The sequence below is a fragment of the Palaemon carinicauda genome, chromosome 24 (genome assembly GCF_036898095.1).
Source record: "Palaemon carinicauda isolate YSFRI2023 chromosome 24, ASM3689809v2, whole genome shotgun sequence".
Classification (NCBI taxonomy): domain Eukaryota; kingdom Metazoa; phylum Arthropoda; class Malacostraca; order Decapoda; family Palaemonidae; genus Palaemon; species Palaemon carinicauda.
In genome coordinates this window covers 96,942,403-96,962,242 of record NC_090748.1, presented here as the reverse complement: position 1 = coordinate 96,962,242, position 19,840 = coordinate 96,942,403, and the positions used below count along the sequence as shown (strand labels likewise).

Below are 19,840 nucleotides of genomic sequence, written 5' to 3'. Positions count from 1 at the left end.
CCACCACCGATGCGCAGTCCACCCTGCCAGACGCATGTTCTTGCTGCACCATCTGCTAACATGCGTGAGCTACCGCATCAGCAGTGGGAAGGTTCTGTAGAGCTGCCGGGTTCCAACACTATGCGGCATTCTCCGCAGCCCATGCAGCATGCTCTGCATACCTTACAGCATGCTCCGCATACCATGCAGCATGAGCCGCATACCTTACAGCATGCTCCGCATACCATACCGCATGCTCCTCAACCCACCGCAGCCCCTCCCACGCACCAGCACTCTGCTTTTGTTGTTGCCAGCTCCCACACTCCGACTGCGGAGAAGGTTGACGATGCACCCGTGGGCCTACACATCCCACGGTTGTGCGCCCGGCATGGCTTCCTGCTCTCACACTCTTGTTGTGAGAGCTCCTCCACCCATGCACAGTCAACCCTGCCAGATGTATGATGACTCCCACACACAGAGCACTCCGTTGCCGTGCGTGAGCTACCACAAGCTGCCGTGTTTTGACAGGGTGTGTCAGCCTCCGTAACACACTGTGGTTACCGCCACTCGCCAGCAGCAAACTAGTCAGTCAGGAGTTGAGGCTTCCCCACACAACTTTGGTTGTTGCCAACTCACAGACTGTCAAACAGTTACATGACGTTGCCTTCTGGTCTGCTACTTATACACCAGTGCTGTATGTCCTGACGCTCCTGTTGTGGTTGACAGTTCAGTTTTTGACAGTTCACAGACTGTCAAGCAGTTTCATAACGTTGCCTTCTGGTCTGCTGCTTTTGCACCAGTGAAACCCTCACTGAGAGAACCTAGCTTTTCTCGGATATGGTTCCTGTAGATGAGAAAGGGCTGTTCTCCCTCCTTCTGATATTCCCTTGAGGACTCTGTCATCTGGAGAGGAGCCTTAAGCTGCTTAGCCTCCTATGGACTTTTATTTAAGCATATCATGCTTCCAGGGAGGGTAAATGGTTCCGCTTCAGTCGCTAACCCCGTCTGTTGCCACACCTGCTCCCATAGACCTTGGGCTTTGTTGCAAGACATGCAGTCCAAGCTTAGTCCTTGATAGAGGATTTTTTACGGAGAAGACCCTTCTTGCCAACGACCTTCCTACCGGTTGGTTGTACGCCCTGTTGACGCTGAGGTATCCTACTCACGTCCGCCAGTTGAGATGGTTCCTCCACCGGTGCGACCCAGTGTGGGTTGCCAGTCGCACGTTGATGTTATGCTACTCTCGAAGGTGGTTGTGGACGTTCAGTGTGTCACTGGGAAGGCGTTCAACAACCAGCAGAGGTGACTTGTTGTGACACAGTGCGGCAACCTCAGCAACCCGATAAGGGGTTGTCTGTACTACCCAGACAGTCTAGACAGTTTCGGGTTGTCGCTGTACTTCCTCGCTTCCCCATGGTTGACAGTTCACAGACTGTGCAGCAGTACCATGATCTTGTGTCCGGCTCCGTCACGCATCCACCAGTGCGACCGGATTCAGCGAGTCAGACGTTGCCCACTCCGTTGCCGTTTCCTCATCAGTTTCGGATGAGGAACCCTCTGATGAGGACATGGCTGAACAAGAAGATCAATCCCCAGCCCTGCTATCCATCCAGAATATGCTGAAGAAGGAATACGGCCCTGTCAGGCTGTGGATGAGTCTGGTTAGGACACTGTCTTCCGTGGTGCATTTGGTGTCACTTGGAAGACTACACCTCCGTCCTCTTCGGTTTCATCTAGCTCTTCACTGGAAAAGGACAAGACGCTAGAAGCGGTCTCGATCCCGGTTTCCGGAAGATAAGTCTGGTCTAACCTGAGGAAAGGACTTTATCAACCTTTTATAGGGTCTTCCCCTGACTGTTCAGACTCCCAACCACGTTCTCTTCTCAGACACATCGGACGTAGGCTGGGGTGCGACCTTAGGCGGTAGGGAATGCTCGGGATTATGGAACTCGCGTCAAAGGACAATGCATTTTAACTGCAAGAAGCTTCTGGCAGTAAGTCTGACCTGGAAAAGCTTCAGGTCTCTCCTTCAAGACAAAGTAATGGAGGTCAACACGGACAACTCCCTGCTTTGATGTTCTTCTCCTAGCAAGGAGGGACCTACTCTCTGACATGGTGCGAGTTCGCTAGTGACCTCCTCTCCTGTTCAACAGGTCTAGACTTTTCACTAGTAACAGATTTCTTCCAAGGCAACTTGAATGTCTTAGCAGTTTGTCTCAGTAGGAAGGGACAATAATTCCAACATATTGGACCCTCCACAGAGATGTATGCAAGAGACTTTGGGTCACCTGGGGCCATCCAACCATAGATCTCTTCGCAACCTCGATGTCCAAGAGGCTCTCAATACTTTGCTCACCTATCCCGGACCCAGCAGTGGTTCTTTTAGATGCCTTTCTACTAGATTAGTCTCATCTAGATCTATATGCATTCCCTCCGTTCTAGTTTGTCAACAAGGTACTGCAGAAGTTCGCCTCTCACGTTGGGACAAAGTTGACACTAGTTGCTTCCCTCTGGCCCGCGAGAGAATAACTTACCGAGGTACTTCGATGGCTAGTAGACGTTCCCAGAACTCTTCCCCTAAGGGTGGACCTGCTACGTCTGCCACGCGTAAGAAGGTACTCCAAGGCCTCCACGCTCTTCGTCTCACTGCCTTCAGAGTATCGAAAGACTCTCGAGAACTAGAGGTTTTTCGAAGGAGGCAACCAGAGCGATTGTTAGAGCAAGGAGAACATCCACCCTTAGAGTCTACCAATCGAAGTGGGGAATCTTCCTAAACTGGTGCAAGTCAGTATCCGTATCCTCGACCAGTACCTCTGTAACTCAAATAGCTGACTTCCTCTTATTTCTGAGAAAAGAGCGATCTCTTTCAGCTCCCACTTTCAAGGGTTACAGAAGCATGTTGGCATCAGTCTTCCGTCACAGAGGCTTAGATCTTTTTAACAATAAAGATCTACAGGACCTCCTTAAGTCTTTTGAGACCACGAAGGAGCGTCGTTTGGTTACACCTGGTTGGAATTTAGACGTGGTTCTAAGATTCCTTATGTTAGACAGGTTCGAACCACTTCAATCAGCCTCCCTGAAAGATCTCACCTTTAAGACTCTTTTCCTGATATGCTTTACCAGCTAAAGAGTCAGTGAGATTCATGCCTTCAGCAAGAACATCGGATTTTCATCCGAAACGGCTACATGTTCTACATCTTGGTTTTCTAGCCAAACACGAGCTGCCTTCTCGGCCTTGACCAATATCGTTCGTTATTCCAAACTTATCGATATGGTTGGAAATGAACTAGAAAGAGTATTATGTCCTGTAGAGCTCTTAAGTTCTATTTTAAAAACCTTTACGAGGCCCGTCTGAAGCTTTATGGTGTTCAGTTAAGAATTCATCTTTGCCTATGTCAGAGAATTCTTTATCCTATTATTTTCAGACTGTTAATACGAGAAGCTCATTCCCTTCTGAATGAGGAAGACCAAGCTTGGCTGAAGGTAAGGACACACGAAGTTAGAGCTATCACAACTTCCGTGACCTTTTAATAAAATAGATCTCTGCAAAATATTTTCGACGCAACCTTTTGGAAAAGCTAATCAGTGTTCGCGTCTTTTATCTTAAGAATGTCCAGTCTCTTTACGAGAACTGCTACACTCTGGGACCATTCGTAGCAACGAGTGCAGTAGTGGTGGGGGCTCCACCACTACAATTCCCTAATTCCAGAACCTTTTTAATCTTTCTCTTGAAATATTTCTGGGTTGTCCGGAAGGCTAAGAAGCCTTCCGCATCCTTGTTGATTTGGCGGGTGGTCAATTCTTTCTTGAGAAGCGCCGAGGTTAAAGGTTGTGATGAGGTCCTTTAGTATGGGTTGCAGCCCTTAATACTTCAGCACCTAGGAGTCGCTCAGCATCCTAAGAGGATCGCTAGGCTCAGTAAGGAAGACGTACTTAAAAAGGCAGAGTAATGGTTCAAGTCGACTTCCTTACCAGGTACTTATTTATTTTATGTTTGTTATTTTGAATAACGGCTAAAATAAGATACGGGATACTTAACTTCTTTGTTAACATATATGCTGGTCTCCACCCACCACCCTGGGTGTGAATCAGCTACATGATCATCGAGTAAGATTAATATTGAAAAATGTTATTTTCATTAGTAAAATAAATTTTTGAATATACTTACCCGATGATCATGAATTTAAGGACCCGCCCTTCCTCCCCATAGAGAACCAGTGGACCGAGGAGAAAATTGAGTTCTTGTTGACAAGAAGTAGTTGAGTACCTACTCACAGATGGCGCTGTTGTGTACACCCCCACCTGTATAGCGATCGCTGGCGTATCCCGACCGTAGATTTCTGTCGGGCAACAGAGTTGACAGCTACATGATCATCGGGTAAGTATATTCAAAAATTTATTTTACTAATGAAAATAACATTTTTCAGGAAATTGAAATGCGAATGGAGCCGTGGATTTGGTGCATGGCTATTTTCACTGTTTGGCGAGGAATCATCATCACTTATTCTTCTATAGTCAATGATATGATATTTGCATATCATATTTTGATGTGTCTGTTTTGGCTCATGTTCATTGCTGGGAACATATTTGCTTGGCTCGTCGTTCACTCATTTTACCACGAACTCTGTGAAGTTACCCGTTTGGAGGATGTAGCTAGAGTCAAGGTAAGTGAACATGATAATCTTTTCGTTTAGCGTAGATAGTTTTGTTTGACTTTGTTGCACACAAAGACACTATAGATTTTATGTAATTCATTGTGATATTAGTTTATTTTTATGTGCTTCTATATTTTCATATGCAGGGTGTCTCATAAGTCTCCATACATAGGAAAAATAAGTTTCTTGATATAAACCATTTTTATTTATATAGTATGCTCTATATGACTCATAATTGTCGGAAACACATTTCAATACTTGTCCTCCACTGCTGAAGAACACTTCTAAGAATATCTGAATGTATGTTTGTAATGGCATTTGTGATACCTTCCTTGCAATAATAAGCGTTGCCACAGTGTCGTGTGTGACACTCGTCCCATGTTTTCTGTTGAATGCGCTTGCAACCATACGACTGCTTGCTGAGCCAGCCATCAGGAGGATTTCAATTCATTGCTCTTTATTCTAATGCATTCTCTGGGTTATCTAAAATATAAAGAAATAAATGTTAGAACCATATCTGTATGGAATGTATTATTTCCCCTATGTATGGAGATTCATGGGACAAACTGTATATCTAGCAATTCTATTTAATCCCGTATTAGTTGTGACATATAGTAAGGGAAATATAGCATAAACCATTTCAAGGCGACTACCTTCTAAGGGATTTCATGATAGTGGAAGGTTTTATGATTGATAGCCATTATGATCTACAAAAGCATTAGTCAGTCAGAACGAATAGGGATTGGGAAACTTTACACTGTATGATTCATACAGTTTTTTGTTTTTGAGTCCCATTCAGTATAAAGACTATTGTTATATGTATTATCTGTGGTAATGAAACAAATGGTTCCATTTTAACAGTATTAATATGTAGGGCATGAAGTACAGAAATATAAAAACTGGCCTGTCGTGGGAGATGAGCAGTTGTCAGTGATTTGACTGGGTTAATTTAGTGCTAAGCAATATATTTGAAATGTTTCCATGGTTAGAATTAATTACTTTCATGCTTATATTTATCCACTGTGTAAAAGTTTTTCCGATTAGGATATTATCAATTCCCTATGAAATGTTGAAGGTTCACCTTGTATGTTCTTCACAGGACTGTTATTTATTTCCGTTTGGTTTGCTCCTCAACATATGCTTTATTAGAAAGTCTAGGAAATGACCACTTGTATCCTGTCTTTTCTTGTTTTATCAATGATTAGATGAAGAAATTTGTCTGTTTTAAAGCCAAAAAGATAGTTCCTATAAAATAAAACAAATTATTATTGCATGTTTGTTTTGTTTCTCAAAATCCTAACAATATAGTTTAGTGTATTTCTGTTAGAACTTAGAACTTTCTCAAAAAATTGATTTCATTACATGCATTGAAGAATTTCATATAGAACTTGTAGCATTGAATTCAATATAATCATCTTTACCTGAAAACTTGTTCCTTGTCTGATATAGGACCTAAATATTGTTTATTTGGAAATAAAGATAGCTCTTACTGTTATTACAATATTTGTTTGTGTAATTAGCTCTTACTGTTATTACAATATTTGTTTGTGTAATGCATATATTTCTATTTGAAAAAGCAAGTTACATGTTCATATGATGGAACTGTCTTTTACTTTACTTAATAGAGTATATTGGAAAAATCAAGTTACATGTTCATATGATATAACTGTCTTTTACTTTACTTAATAGAGTATAGTAAAAACATTACTCTGCAGTCAGGTAGAAAAGTTTTTAAAGAATTTAGAATTTATATTCATAATGAGGAAGCCTTAATATTCTGCACTTTGTCCATCTTTGATGTTTTATTAGCATGCTGCCATTAAATTTATATTTATAGTTTTTCATGGCTAAATATATTTAAATAGTATTGCTATTCACTGCGCACTGAGCTTGAGGGTGTCTTTAAATGGCTGGGTTGTTTGTGCTTTTCTCAATTGTATTTTTCACCATTTGTTTATGTTTCTTAGTTCGGTGTTAGTGCTCGTCACTGTTCTCGGGAACGAATGGTGTTTTGTCCTGTGTTGCACCTTTGTCTCACCTTTTTGCACCTTCTTACAGATGGACACAATGAGTACCATGGGGTACAGCTCACGACCCACAACTCCTGGTGCACGTTCAACTCTTTCTACTCAGTCAGATTATAATCAGTAATTCAGGTTTTCCAACTGAATTTCTCATTTTAGGTAACTTGCTTTTTATCCCTTATTTTTTTATTGTGTCCTTTTTTTAATTAGCATAAGGTTTAGCAAATATGAATTTGAATTATGTTTTAAATGTGCATATGCCTTAATGTACAGTAGGCTATAAATGTACTGTACTAAAGTATGCAGCTTTAATTTAGTAAGTAATATATTTTCCACATATTTTGGTTTTAGAATTTATATATATACAATATTACTTGATATATAAAACTAATGTTTCCATTTTTTTTATCAAAGCAATTGCATCTTTGATGAGGAAAATCCCCTAATTCATACAATGAGAGATGGAAGTTTTAAAGTAATCTTAAAATTCTGTGATTTTCATTCATATTTACTCATCACCAAATCTTCTTACATTGTCCATTTCCAAAAAGAGTAAAATTTGAACATGTATGATTGAAATCCTTAAAGGGTTGTTTTGGCCTATTGGTAACGTCTCTGCCTGGTGATCGCCAGACTGGGGTTTGAGTCCCACTTAAACTCATTAGTTCCATTAGTGTCTACAAGCTCACCATCCTAGAGAGCTAAGGATGGGGCTTTGGGGGAGCCTTTAGGTCTACCTGCTGAGTCATCAGCAGCCATTGCCTGGCCCTCTCTGGTCCTAGCTTGGGTGGAGAGGGGCCTTGGGCACTGATCATATGTAATATGGTTAATCTCAAGGGTATTGTCCTGCTTGCTAGGGCAGTGTCACTGTCCCTTGCCTGTGCCATTCATAAATAGCCTTTAAACTTTGAAACATAATTTAACTAGAGTTTCTGTCTCTTAACTGTACAACAGTATATAGCTTTGTGCTTTTCCTCTTAATTTTCTGTATTCACTTTTATATTTAATTTCTTAATTACATTTAAAGGATATCAGCATCATTATTTCATATAAACTGTATTGTATAATTTAGTAATTTTTATTATTTAGTAGTAGTTCGAAGCATTCATTCCTTATAAATTATCACAGCTGCATATTCAGTTACCTAAGCACATAATCTTCAGTTAGACCAAGCATTTCTTGATGCCTAAACATTTACCAAGTGAGGCATTGTAAACTTTCAACTATAGCCAATGATTCATTCCTTATTCAGTGGGAAATAACTGTCAAATCCTTCATACCTCATACTATTGACTAAAGGTACATATATGTTGTTGACCTTGATTATTGCTTACAGTCATACCTCTCCACGAAAGAATCGGCTTACGAAATTTTCAAGCTGCGAAATGAGATGCGATTATTTTTATGACTTTGCGAAAAATGTTTCGTTTTAAGAAAGATTTGCCAGCCTGGCCGAGAATAAAATAGTCACCCAATAAAAACTTGAAGAAAATCGGTTTAGACAATAGAAAATGTAGCTGTACAGTAGTCTATAACAGGGATAACTATGATAGTACAGTACATATGGTACTTTATATTTCGTATATGTACAGTATTGTATTGTATTTATTGTATTATTTTCCATTTATTATTACATTATTTTGTAATAACAACTTAATTTACAGGTATTAACAGTTAGTTTAGGTATATTGAATGGTTCAAATGTATTTGGTTGTTCAGTATTTCATTGTGGTTGTACTGTAGCTTTATTATAAGATTTAATGTGGTGTTTTTTATGTTTTGGAACGAATTAGGCAATTTGCAAGTGAATGCGACCCACAACACAAAACACAAAAAAATCACTTTATGAAAGCCACTCCAGAACGAATTAATTTCGTGTTATGAGGCATTACTGTATATTGGATCTAGCATTGTTCCATGTTGAATTTTACTTCAGAAGTTATGAGCCCAACTCGGCAAGGGGGTAATTGAGAAGTACCAATGGATGTTTTTGACTAAAGATACGTAACTGTTGTCAACTTTGCTTATTGCTTCATCTCTGAACATGAATTTTGTTGACTGCTTATTGCTTTATCTATGATTTAATTTTATTCCATGTTGAATATTACTCAGAGCTTCCAATCCTTCTTGGCATGGGGTAATTGAGAAGTACTAGTGAATGTTTGTAGCCCCCTTAGTCCCGAACTACCGAATCGAACAAAACCAAAATGGCTGCCGATACCGAGGACGGCCAAGCCTCTTCCAAAATTAAAATCCACATTACTGGAACGAGAACAAATGCCCGGTACTGAAAAAAACTGTCAAAACAAACTATGGTACTTAACATTGGTGAAGGTGAAGTAGCAACGTCAGTCATGTTGAATTAACGACAATCACTTGCGAAACACACCTAACAAAATAAAAACGACTTAGCGGGTAAGTCCAAAACAGAAGGATGACCTGGAGAGCGCGAGTAGTAGGTGTCGGTGGAGTAGTCCAACTGTATTCTCTAGGGCCTGTCACGGCCCTCCCCTTTGATGAAGGGATTATCTAAATGGAAGACAGCCTGTGAATAGTGGTTTACACTCGCCCTTGTTAAATACACGACACCAACAAGGTGTTCGCGCGAGGGTTGTAACCTCTGCATTCCATGCTTTTATCTTTCTCTAGTACAGTATATTTGGAAGATTTATATTAGAAAAGTGTAAAGAACGACCCTTTTCACCGGCCGTCACAGGTCTCTCCCCAGAAATAGATTTTTCCTTCGTCAAAATCCCTTTTTTCAGTTGCTAATCATTCCCACCAATCTTTGTTTGGCATTGGAGTAAAACCTTTGCAGAAAATTGTGATAGCTCTATCCGTAAGGTGAGAATAGCAGTGGTGTTTGCTAGATTTTGCAGGTTCTGTAGTTTGGGTAATTATCTCCAGATTGTCATGGTTGTTTTAGAATTTTGTAAGTCAGTCAGATGGTTCTAGGACAGTTTGATACTGGACATTTCGATACCAGACATTTTGATACCGGACATTTCGCTACTGGACATTTTGTGACTAGGATTTTTCGTTACCGGTCATTTCGATAACACTTTATATATGTAAGGCATGAAACCAAATTATAACTATAAGTAAAGAGTTAAAAGTACAAAAAAAAAACTGTAAAGACTAAAAGGATTTATTTTGTAAAAAAGATACAAGTATAGATAAAAAATGAGACAAGCAACAATATTATATAGTTAAAAATGTTTAATGTTATGAGCAATGGCACGAATATATTGGATTTTATTTGCAGGGTCATACTGTTCTAGCAATAACTATAAAAAAATTAATGTCAAATCCATGAAGTTATTAATCTTCCCAGTGAACAGCTAATTATATGACATTTTTGACAGAAAAATTATACAATTTTTATATAGTGAATCTGCTCTCAAAAAGTTGTTTTGCTAAACTATGTATATTTACTTTATATGAATTCAATTTCCTATATTGCGCTATAACTATTCATATTCTAGCACAAGTACAGATTATTAACTGTTTCTTGCTGCAGGAAATGAAACTTTGTCTGCAACAATGATATATCATAAATAATCATTTTGAATCTGAAAGTTGTGGGAGTCATTGCCTCAATCAGTTAAAGTCAATGTCTCTCTTAGCCTCAGGTCATAATAGCTTTGAATGTCTTGTCATATTACTCTTGTTCAGGGGTAGAGGGTTTCCCTATCTCTCTGCCAAAGTAGTAAGGGGTAGAGGGTTTCCCTATCTCTCTGCCAAAGTAGTAAGGGGTAGAGGGTTTCCCTATCTCTCTGCCAAAGTAGTAAGGGGTAGAGGGTTTCCCTATCTCTCTGCCAAAGTAGTAAGGGGTAGAGGGTTTCCCTATCTCTCTACCAAAGTAGTAAGGGGTAGAGGGTTTCCCTATCTCTCTGCCAAAGTAGTAAGGGGTAGAGGGTTTCCCCTTTCTCTCTGCCAAAGTAGTAAGGGGTAGAGGGTTTCCCTATCTCTCTGCCGAAGTAGTAAGAGGTAGAGGGTTTCCCTATCTCTCTGCCAAAGTAGTAAGGGGTAGAGGGTTTCCCCTTTCTCTCTGCCAAAGTAGTAAGGGGTAGAGGGTTTCCCTATCTCTCTGCCGAAGTAGTAAGAGGTAGAGGGTTTCCCTATCTCTCTGCCAAAGTAGTAAGGGGTAGAGGGTTGTCCTCTCTTCTCCCAAAGTAAACTTACACGTGCAATTTCTGTCCAGATAAAGCCTAGAATGTCTCATATTTACTATAGTTATATGTGTAGAAGAGTGTACTGACAACCAGAATGTCTACTCAGTCTTACTTATTATGCCAGGAGGGGGGAGATTATGGAGGCTGTTTTGAAGTGAAAGTGGAGGCTTTAAGCATGTCTCTCTCTGGTGTTGTACATTGTATGTACCCTAGATTTTTTCAGAAGTCCTACGTAGGTAGTACATGCCAATATTTTAAATTGTATTTAAAATCCAGAGATATGATTAGGCAGCCTTGTAGAATGATGTGATATGCCTGTTTAATTAATCTAGTTTTGAACTGAGTGTATATTTTTTAGAGCTAAAAGGTTTTACATGGCCACTCAATTAAGATTTTTAACTGTCCAAGGAGAGCTTTGAATTGAGGTTAAAGTTAAAGAATAAAAGTTTAGATACTTGTTAGGGTGATTACACTGAACATTTCCTTTGGGTGAACAAGGAAGATGGGCTCTTAGGAAGTCAAGAAATTGCCCCCATTCAATGACCCAAGAAACAAGAGCATCTTGACAAGAAATTTAAAAGTGTGGTTTTTAACCTGAGATATGCATACAGTGGCGCCAAGTCTGTGTCAACACTCTTACCTCATAATATTCTCGCTGTAAACTGTGAACAGACATATAGGGTGGTTATTCCTTTGATAAAAGAGTGTAGTGCTTACTGTTGGATGTCTTTGGTTTAGTACACATTAGGTTTATTATTGCCACATGTATATCCTTTGATTCTTCTAAAATATGTGTTTTTGTGTGAGATACACCACTACTCTTCTGTATAATACTTGTATTGATCAACATTACATGTGCATTCTTTACAGAGGGAAAGAGTGCTCAATCAAAGATGAGTATTGTAGTCTTACCAAGACTCATATGGCTTACACTCTGTGTGTAGGCTCTAAAGGGAGAGAGATAGGGATGCTAAGCAAAGCAGAAAAGATTCTGCTAGTACTGCTAGTGTTGAATCTGATGATCAAGAATCTCTTGTGTCTCCTGCTCCCGTTATTCAGCATGTTCCCTCCCTTACCCAATCGATTGTAGGCCTGGATTTTTACAAATTTAAGCTGCATTAGGTCATGATTAATTCAAGCTAGAGATGGCACACATGGTAAAGTATGAAGTGAAATAGCTAGTGCCTAATCTTATGCAATACTTACATGTTGGCTTTATCCTCCACTGTATCTGAGAGTGAGCCAGTTCTTTGTGTTTCACCAGGTCATCCTGTACCATTATCTTCTATCATAGCTAAAGGAGAAGAGGAATCAGTGGTACCTTTGTTTTATATTTCAACTTTATGCTGTCTTGTCCAGTCGTCAGAATCAATTTTTCAAACAGGTAATCAAAGTCCCAAGTGTTTCTGTAGAAATTTATAATCCCCAGTTCTTAGTTCCAAAAGCACTAGGAGACTGGAGACTAATTTCGGATTTGTTGAAACTGAACAATATTCTACATATTGCAGTGTTCAGGCTGCCATCCAGATGAATGATTGGATGTTTTTATGAATCTTGCCTATGAATACTTCCCATACCAATTAACCCAGAATTGAAAAAGTTTCAGCTCTGTGTTATAAGAAAGTTTATCTGTTTAAATGTCTATACTTCTGTCCCAGCATAGATCTGCTAGTATTTACAAAAATGGTGGCTCCAGTCATATATTTAAACGACAGTGTATTCCTATATGGGATTTTCATGGCTCAAATGCCTTTTAGTTTTCGTATGTAACTTAAGGATTCTAATTCGTCACAAGAAAACTTCTCTCTCTAACTGTCAATGTTTTATAAGTGATGGAGATGGCCCCCACTCTTTTCCAGTTTTCTCCTGCATGATATCTTTGGTACTCAAGTCATTTTGATTCTTCATCAAATTGTTAGTACCTGTTTGACCCATAGAAGAGTACTTGATAAATTGTCTTTGTGATACAATCCCTACATGCAGAAAATGCAGGTGACTACTGACGTTAAGGAATACTTATAAGAATGACTGAACTTCAGCCAATAGTAGATGTCAAGTTTCAGTAATGAGTTCAGGAAATTTTGACTGAATCCTCATCATTTTTATTTATTCAACTATCAGATTTTTATAACTTTATAAGAATTTCTCGAAACATTTATCATTAAAAGACGATCCCTTTGGTCAACCTCTATAAGATTTTAAAATTTGAAATCAGTCATTTGATTAGACTACTTAATGATGATGATAACAATAACTGGTCCATGGGAAAGAAAAATGAAACTATGTTCACTACAGTTCTTACTGCATGGAGCAATGTTTACTAGTAAAGGGGTTCAGCCTGAGTTATAACTTTTAAAGGTTTTTCTATGAAGGTATTTATTCCCTTGTCTTCTCTGGGATATTAATATTTGGTGGAGTATTATGTAGATTAGTTTGGCTTCAGCAAGCTTAGATTTGCTGGTCAATGGCCCTAACTTGAAATGTTTAAGGGTCTTGATGAATAATGGTTGAATTTGTTTTTAATTGATTTTTATCGAGTGTACTTTTGTACTATTTTTGTACAAATATTGTTTTGGTTTGGCTTCAGCAAGCTTAGATTTGCTGGTCAATGGCCCTAACTTGAAATGTTTAAGGGTCTTCATGAATAATGGTTGAATTTGTTTTTAATTGATTTTTATCGAGTGTACTTTTGTACTATTTTTGTACAAATATTGTTTTGGTTTGGCTTCAGCAAGCTTAGATTTGCTGGTCAATGGCCCTAACTTCAAATGTTTAAGGGTCTTCATGAATAATGGTTGAATTTGTTTTTAATTGATTTTTATCGAGTGTACTTTTGTACTATTTTTATACAAATATTGTTTCCTATATGTCACCTTATTGCTCGATCAGTATTCACTTGAGAGGCTGAGATAAAACATTCGTACATGCAAACCCCAGGAGCTGCTCATCACTTTGCATGCAGTACAGTTTGTAATAACAAAGAATATTGTAAATTTTACAAAGGCATCTTGGAACTTAGTGATTACTTACTTATTTTTCAGATGGAAACAATGAGTTCTTTCACAGCATCGCGACCCACCACGCCTGGTACAAGGTCAGAAGTGTCTTCCAAGATGATTCCATAATTTTTTTCTCATGAAAAGAAGTTATTTTTGTAAAGAAATTGTTTTTGGAATAATTGACATGAAATGTAATGAAGATGGATTTGGTTTTTAAAGGTTCAGAGTTTATATATTGTCAGTAATATTATACTATATAATTTTTAGAAAAATTTTGTTTTAAATCTGTGGTAACTGGAATATCAGTGTTTCAAGTAATTAGAACACCACACTGGGATTTTTTTTTTTTTTGTATAGGTCAGTTCTGAAAGTCAAGTTTGACTCATTGAGCTGGTTAATCTCTTCCCTTTTAATGATAATAATTTTATAAAGTATAAAACTGCACTTACACCTTGCAGTAGCAAACATGATGTAACGATATAATTGCTCTGAATTGTTGAAGCTCTAGACTTTTTCACTATTCGTTATCACTAGCATTTGACTCCTCAGCTTGAAAGAGTGTAAAGTAAATAATTTCTATGGTATATCCATTACCAACATTCAGGTTACAATAACAGCTATTAAGTTAGAGGTTATAATAACAGCTATTTCATGCTGTAAAGTCATTATGCTCAATATTATGCAACATAATTTTTTTTTAATAACTTACGATTTTAAGCCAAAAGATAATAGGTGGCCTCATCTTATGCACTGTTTTCCAAACCCTGTTTTAGTTATGAGATCTTTTGATAATATTTCAGTAGGTTATTTATAGAAATTAGATGCTAATTTGAAATGTTTTATGTTTGCATCACACATATATAGTTCTTTGCACAACATATTTAGTTGTAGATGAAAGCATATTGTTATACAGATGCTGTGCCAACCAAACTTAATCAAAGTCTAACATTTGAATTGGAAAATTTAATTTCCCCAAAAAAGTTATATCAAAAGTTACCCGAGAGAAATTTGTTCGTAATTTTATGGCAAAAATTTAGCCTTATTTTGATATTGCACAGTTATCTGCAATTTAACTAAAAGTAAAATTGTCATTTGATTTTTTACTATTTCTTATATTGATATTTTCAGTATCCTTTAGTTTAGAGTATAAATAAAACTGTAAGTAAGATATTGTAAATAGATTGTTTGAGTAAAAAATGTTAGAAAGGTAAGCATAACATAAAACAAAAGAATAAGGACTAAAGATTTGCAAAGTAGAAGAATTGGGCAATACAATTGTATAAACAGTTTTTAACAAATATCCAGAATATGTAAGTAGACAAATATCCCATTGATATATGAAGACCAGGACTTAGGACTGTCCAGCAGTTGCTCAAGGCCTTTGAATAGATCTCCTTTGCTACACCTAAGTGAACCAACTTGCCCTCTTACATTCAGAAAGGGTGGAAGTGTTTGCAAGAGACAGTCATAGTTGAAGGTTTGGACGAAAAGGGAGATTTATTCATTTACTTTTCTAATGAGGTGTCAGCTGATATATGGTCACAAGTTATTCAAATAATAGTAATTACATTATTATTATTACAAGCTAAGCTACAATCCTAGTTGGAAAAGCAAGATGCTATGCCCAACAGCTCCAACAAGGAAAAACAACCCAGTGAGGAAAGGAAATATATAAACAATATGAGTAACAATGAAAAATTAAAAATTAAATATTTTAAAAGCAGTATCAATATCAAAACATATTTCATATATAAACTAAAAACAACTCATTTAGGCCTGTTCAACATAAAAATATTTGAACTTTTGGGAATCTAGTGTGTATTAATATCATGATTATCTGTAATAGAATATATAAAAGTTATAAATTAAAATTTCATTATTATAGATGATAATGGAATCAATATGAATTTATTACATTGAATTTATTAATATACAACATAACCTTAAGATTTATATGTTATAAACACTTCCTGTGCACAATTAGAAAATACTCTAAGCTAATGTCATTGAAATTGACCTCAGATTAGAAATTTCAATTTAAGGATTATAAAATAATTTCTTGAGTGAACGTGCATGATGAGGTTCCTTATTAATTAGATGTAAGATTTACAAGGTGTATATTTTAGTGATATTGCATTATTTCATCATTGGAAATAGAAAATCACTTATTTAATCATTATCAGAAATGCAAGTAGTTTGTTTTTATACATTTTACTTATTTTAGGTTAGTACAGAACCATCACTTTTTTTCCTGCCACATCATGATTTTTAAATGTTAGAATTAAAGAATTTCTTTGAAAACAATTTTGAAAGTTGTTTCAAGAAGAGAAAAGATTTCGTAGTTTTGTTCATTTGTAGACTTCCTTCTTGCTCAAACTTTCTTGAAAGCTGTTTAAATTTTTTTCCTAAAACTATATTCCTAATTCTATACAATTTTTTAACTTGCATTAGTGTGAATCTCAGTGTTTTTTTTTTTCCCCCATTTTTGTCTGAATGAAATGATTATTCAGGTTGCAAATATCAGTGGATTGTGTATTCTCCATGTAGCTTTCAAAGGTTATATTTCTTTTAGGTTCATTCAAAGACAGGATATATCACTGGTACGTTACTGACAATACAGTACGTACATTTACGGAACGATTATTTTTTGTATGGCTTGTAATTCTGTAATTCTGATTGTGTCATACTTTGACTTCTGTTTTTTGCTTTCTTACAGGTATAGCAAATAGCTATGTCAATTGTGTTAAATTATAGTATTAATGTTTTCTTTTGCTGTTCAAATTGAATATTACAGTATTGTTGCTATAGGGCAAACAGAAGCTTACTTCCTATATGCCAGTGAAGTGAATTTCATGAAAGAATTTTTTAGTAAGATGTATGTAGTGCCTAAGAAGTTGACTTGTTACCCAATGGAAAATTTCTTGTTTAGCATTATTTAAATTTATTAAATTTTCAATTACTTGTCAAGAGTTTGTGGTTTCCAAGGAAAACATACAATATGTGGTAATAAAAATTATATATTTTTTATAAAGGGTGTGTAAGAGCAGTTATATTATCATACCCCATTTTAATGTAATTGATTAGGAATAACATTTTGTTTTTATACACTATGAATAAACAAACTTAATTGTTTGACAGTTCAAATTATGAAAAATCTCCGTCCAGTGTCATGGTTGTTGAAAATAGTGATAACATTCCGTCCAGTAATGAAATGCTTTTTCCTTGAAGCATTTGTCCATTCTATTTTTGTACATATAGAACTACCGTAATTAAACACATTAATTTCAGATTGTTTTATTCACCTTTTTAATGGAGAAAGTACATCAAATTTTTATGTAAAAACTTCTTTGCTTCTCTGTGCTATTTGTTGTACAATGTATAAGTTATTCACCAAGTACAGTGTTGAACTCGCTAGTTCAGTTAAGTTATAATATTACAATGCAGTTTACAAAGCTCAAGAGACTTTGGGACATGGCCTATTTTGGTCAGACATTCTTGTACATGGTACACTTTTGGCCGATAAAGGAAGCACTACCAATCAGAGTATGCTGTTCACACTTCAGCGTACTTGCCACAGATTGTGTGTATAACCGCAGGATCCCTCAAGCTAACTGCAGAACTTGGTACGCCATGTTGTCCAGTTAGCTTTTACACTTACGGAGGTGACATCGCTCTGCATCTTTATGCTTAGTATGGTGGTTATTTGTGTAAAATTGTGGATTCCTGTCAAGCCATATGATGTCAACCAATCGTCGTACACCTTTTAAGGATTAATGGTGGTGAACTCTAGCATCACAGGAAGAGGATTACTCAAGTATGGGATAATCTATGTGGACGTGGGTTGCTGTTACATCATCATTAAATCTCCTGTTCACTGTATCAAGAAAGATGAAAAGAAAATAAGGACGATCACAAGTGTCACTGTTAACAAGATAGCAAAACTGGTGGTAACACTAAGGCTATCGTAAGGATGTAGTCTGCATTAGCCCTTTGGATCAGTAACTAGGAAGAGGAACTTTGCACTGAATGCCAACACCATACTTTAGAACCCCAGGCAGCTCTAACAGCAAGGACTACTACTAAGAACCAGGATTATGTATGATTTCTCCCACCAAACCAACCACATTTAATGCTAGCAAGGGCTGGTTTAATAAATTTCAAAGGTTTAAACTTAGGAGCGTATCCCTGCATGTGGAGGATGCCTCTGCTGACAAATAAGCTGCCGATGATACACGTACAAGACGTTTTAGACCATCGTTGAGGAAGAGGGTTATTTGTGTGATCAAATTTTCAATATGGGTGAGAATAGCCTCTTTTGTTAATGGTTGCCATCGTGGATTTTCATAATGAAGGAGGCCAGAGCCCTTGGATTTAGGTCCTACAAAGATTGCCTTGCACTCATAATATGTGAAAATGCTGCGGACTTTATGATGAAGCCAGTTCATTATATAGGTCCAAAAACCCAATGGCTTTTAAAGAAAACTAAGAACCTACTGCCAGCTCATTGGATACACAACCCAAAGGCATTTATAACGAAAGCACTGATGTTGGATTGGTTTCACTAGTGCTTCATACACAAATTCAAGCTTTATCTTGTCCAAAAAGTACTTAATTTTTAAGTGCGTCTCCTGATGAGCAATATTGAATTCGTACTGGCGAACATGACATCACTGACTCAGCCCATAGATCAATGTTACCCAGTACTGCATAGTTAATCATCATCAATATCAATCAAGTTTTAGTACATTTCTTCAATGGTGAGTGTTACAATTTTGATTTTTTTTCTTTAATACTGGTGGATGTGTCAATTGTAAAAGTAAGTTTTAGTTCAATAGTGTTTAGGAATGAAGAAAGTGTTTATAAGATTATGGAGAGTTCATTCAATCTTAAATATATATGTATGATTAACAAAATTCTGATTTACTTAAAAGTCATTAAAAAAGTATCATATAATGTAGTACTATTTCTACTTAGTGGCTTTTCAGTGATCTTTGTTATGCTTGGAACAAAACACCTATGATAGCTGAGGGTTTACTGTATACCTTATATGAATTTGAAAGAAATTGATAGGTTACTGGTAAATATAACATTTGTAGAATGACCAAAGGATGTATCCATAATGCCTCTAGTACTACTCTTTGATGCAGAAGGGGCCCTAAATGCATCACTTGAGGATCTCTGTAGTATCCTTTCAGTCCCTAGCTGAAAAATGCTTTAACTTACGACTGTACCTATGTTCATGCCTCCTTCCTTCCGTCTTTTTATCGAACCTTTACCTCATACTCCAGCTGTAGGGTTTTCCCTCAGTTGCACCTTAGTGCTGAATGTCGTTCCAGGCACCATTGCTCATATTCATAAATCCAGAAACAAGTTACTGACATAAAACTGGGATAAATTTAAAGATGGTAAAACTATAAAAGTTAAGATTCATAAGTAAATTGTAGTGGAAAGTTCTTGATAAATGAGTAAGTCGGAAATAATACTGTACTGTACTGTGGCTGAAAAATGGGTCTGATCTGGTTGGAGAAACAGGGAAAAGTGGTAAACATTAGAATATAAGGATGGTAACCTGAGGGAAGGCACAGGAAATTTTAGGAAATGGTCAGATTAGGACCAAGACCACACAGAAGTTTGTGTGGAAGGAACCTATTTCACATCAAGTCCCATAAAGGTATAATATCCATGCTTGTTTGTTATGTAAGGTATAGATTCTCCTTGTCTCCATTGACTTACTATCATGATTTTTCTTATTGTTCCATTGTACATACATACATATACCAAAGGCACTTCCCCCAATTTTGGAGGGTAGCCGACATCAACAATGAAACAAAACAAAAAGGGGACCTCTACTCTCTACGTTCCTCCAGCCTAACCAGGGACTCAGCCGAGTTCAGCTGGTACTGCTAGGGTGCCACAGCCCAACCTCCCACATTATCTACCACAGATGAAGCTTCATAATGCTAAATCCCCTACTGCTGCTACCTCCGCGGTCATCTAAGGCACCGGAG

At 37.2% G+C, this 19,840-nt stretch overlaps 1 protein-coding gene across 3 annotated transcripts in view; it reads left to right on the top strand.

Annotated features, from left to right (window-relative positions):
• Positions 1-17,119, top strand: part of LOC137618224 (uncharacterized) — a 76,335-nt gene extending 59,216 nt beyond the window's left edge. For all 3 annotated transcript variants that reach the window (XM_068348352.1, XM_068348350.1, XM_068348351.1), the window contains 3 exons: positions 4,407-4,643; positions 6,693-6,817; positions 13,875-17,119. In XM_068348352.1, the coding sequence (XP_068204453.1) occupies positions 4,407-4,643; positions 6,693-6,785 (330 nt within the window). In that variant the 3' untranslated portion in view covers positions 6,786-6,817; positions 13,875-17,119. The remainder of the gene's footprint in view (positions 1-4,406; positions 4,644-6,692; positions 6,818-13,874) is intronic.
• The last annotated feature ends 2,721 nt before the right edge of the window (positions 17,120-19,840 follow it).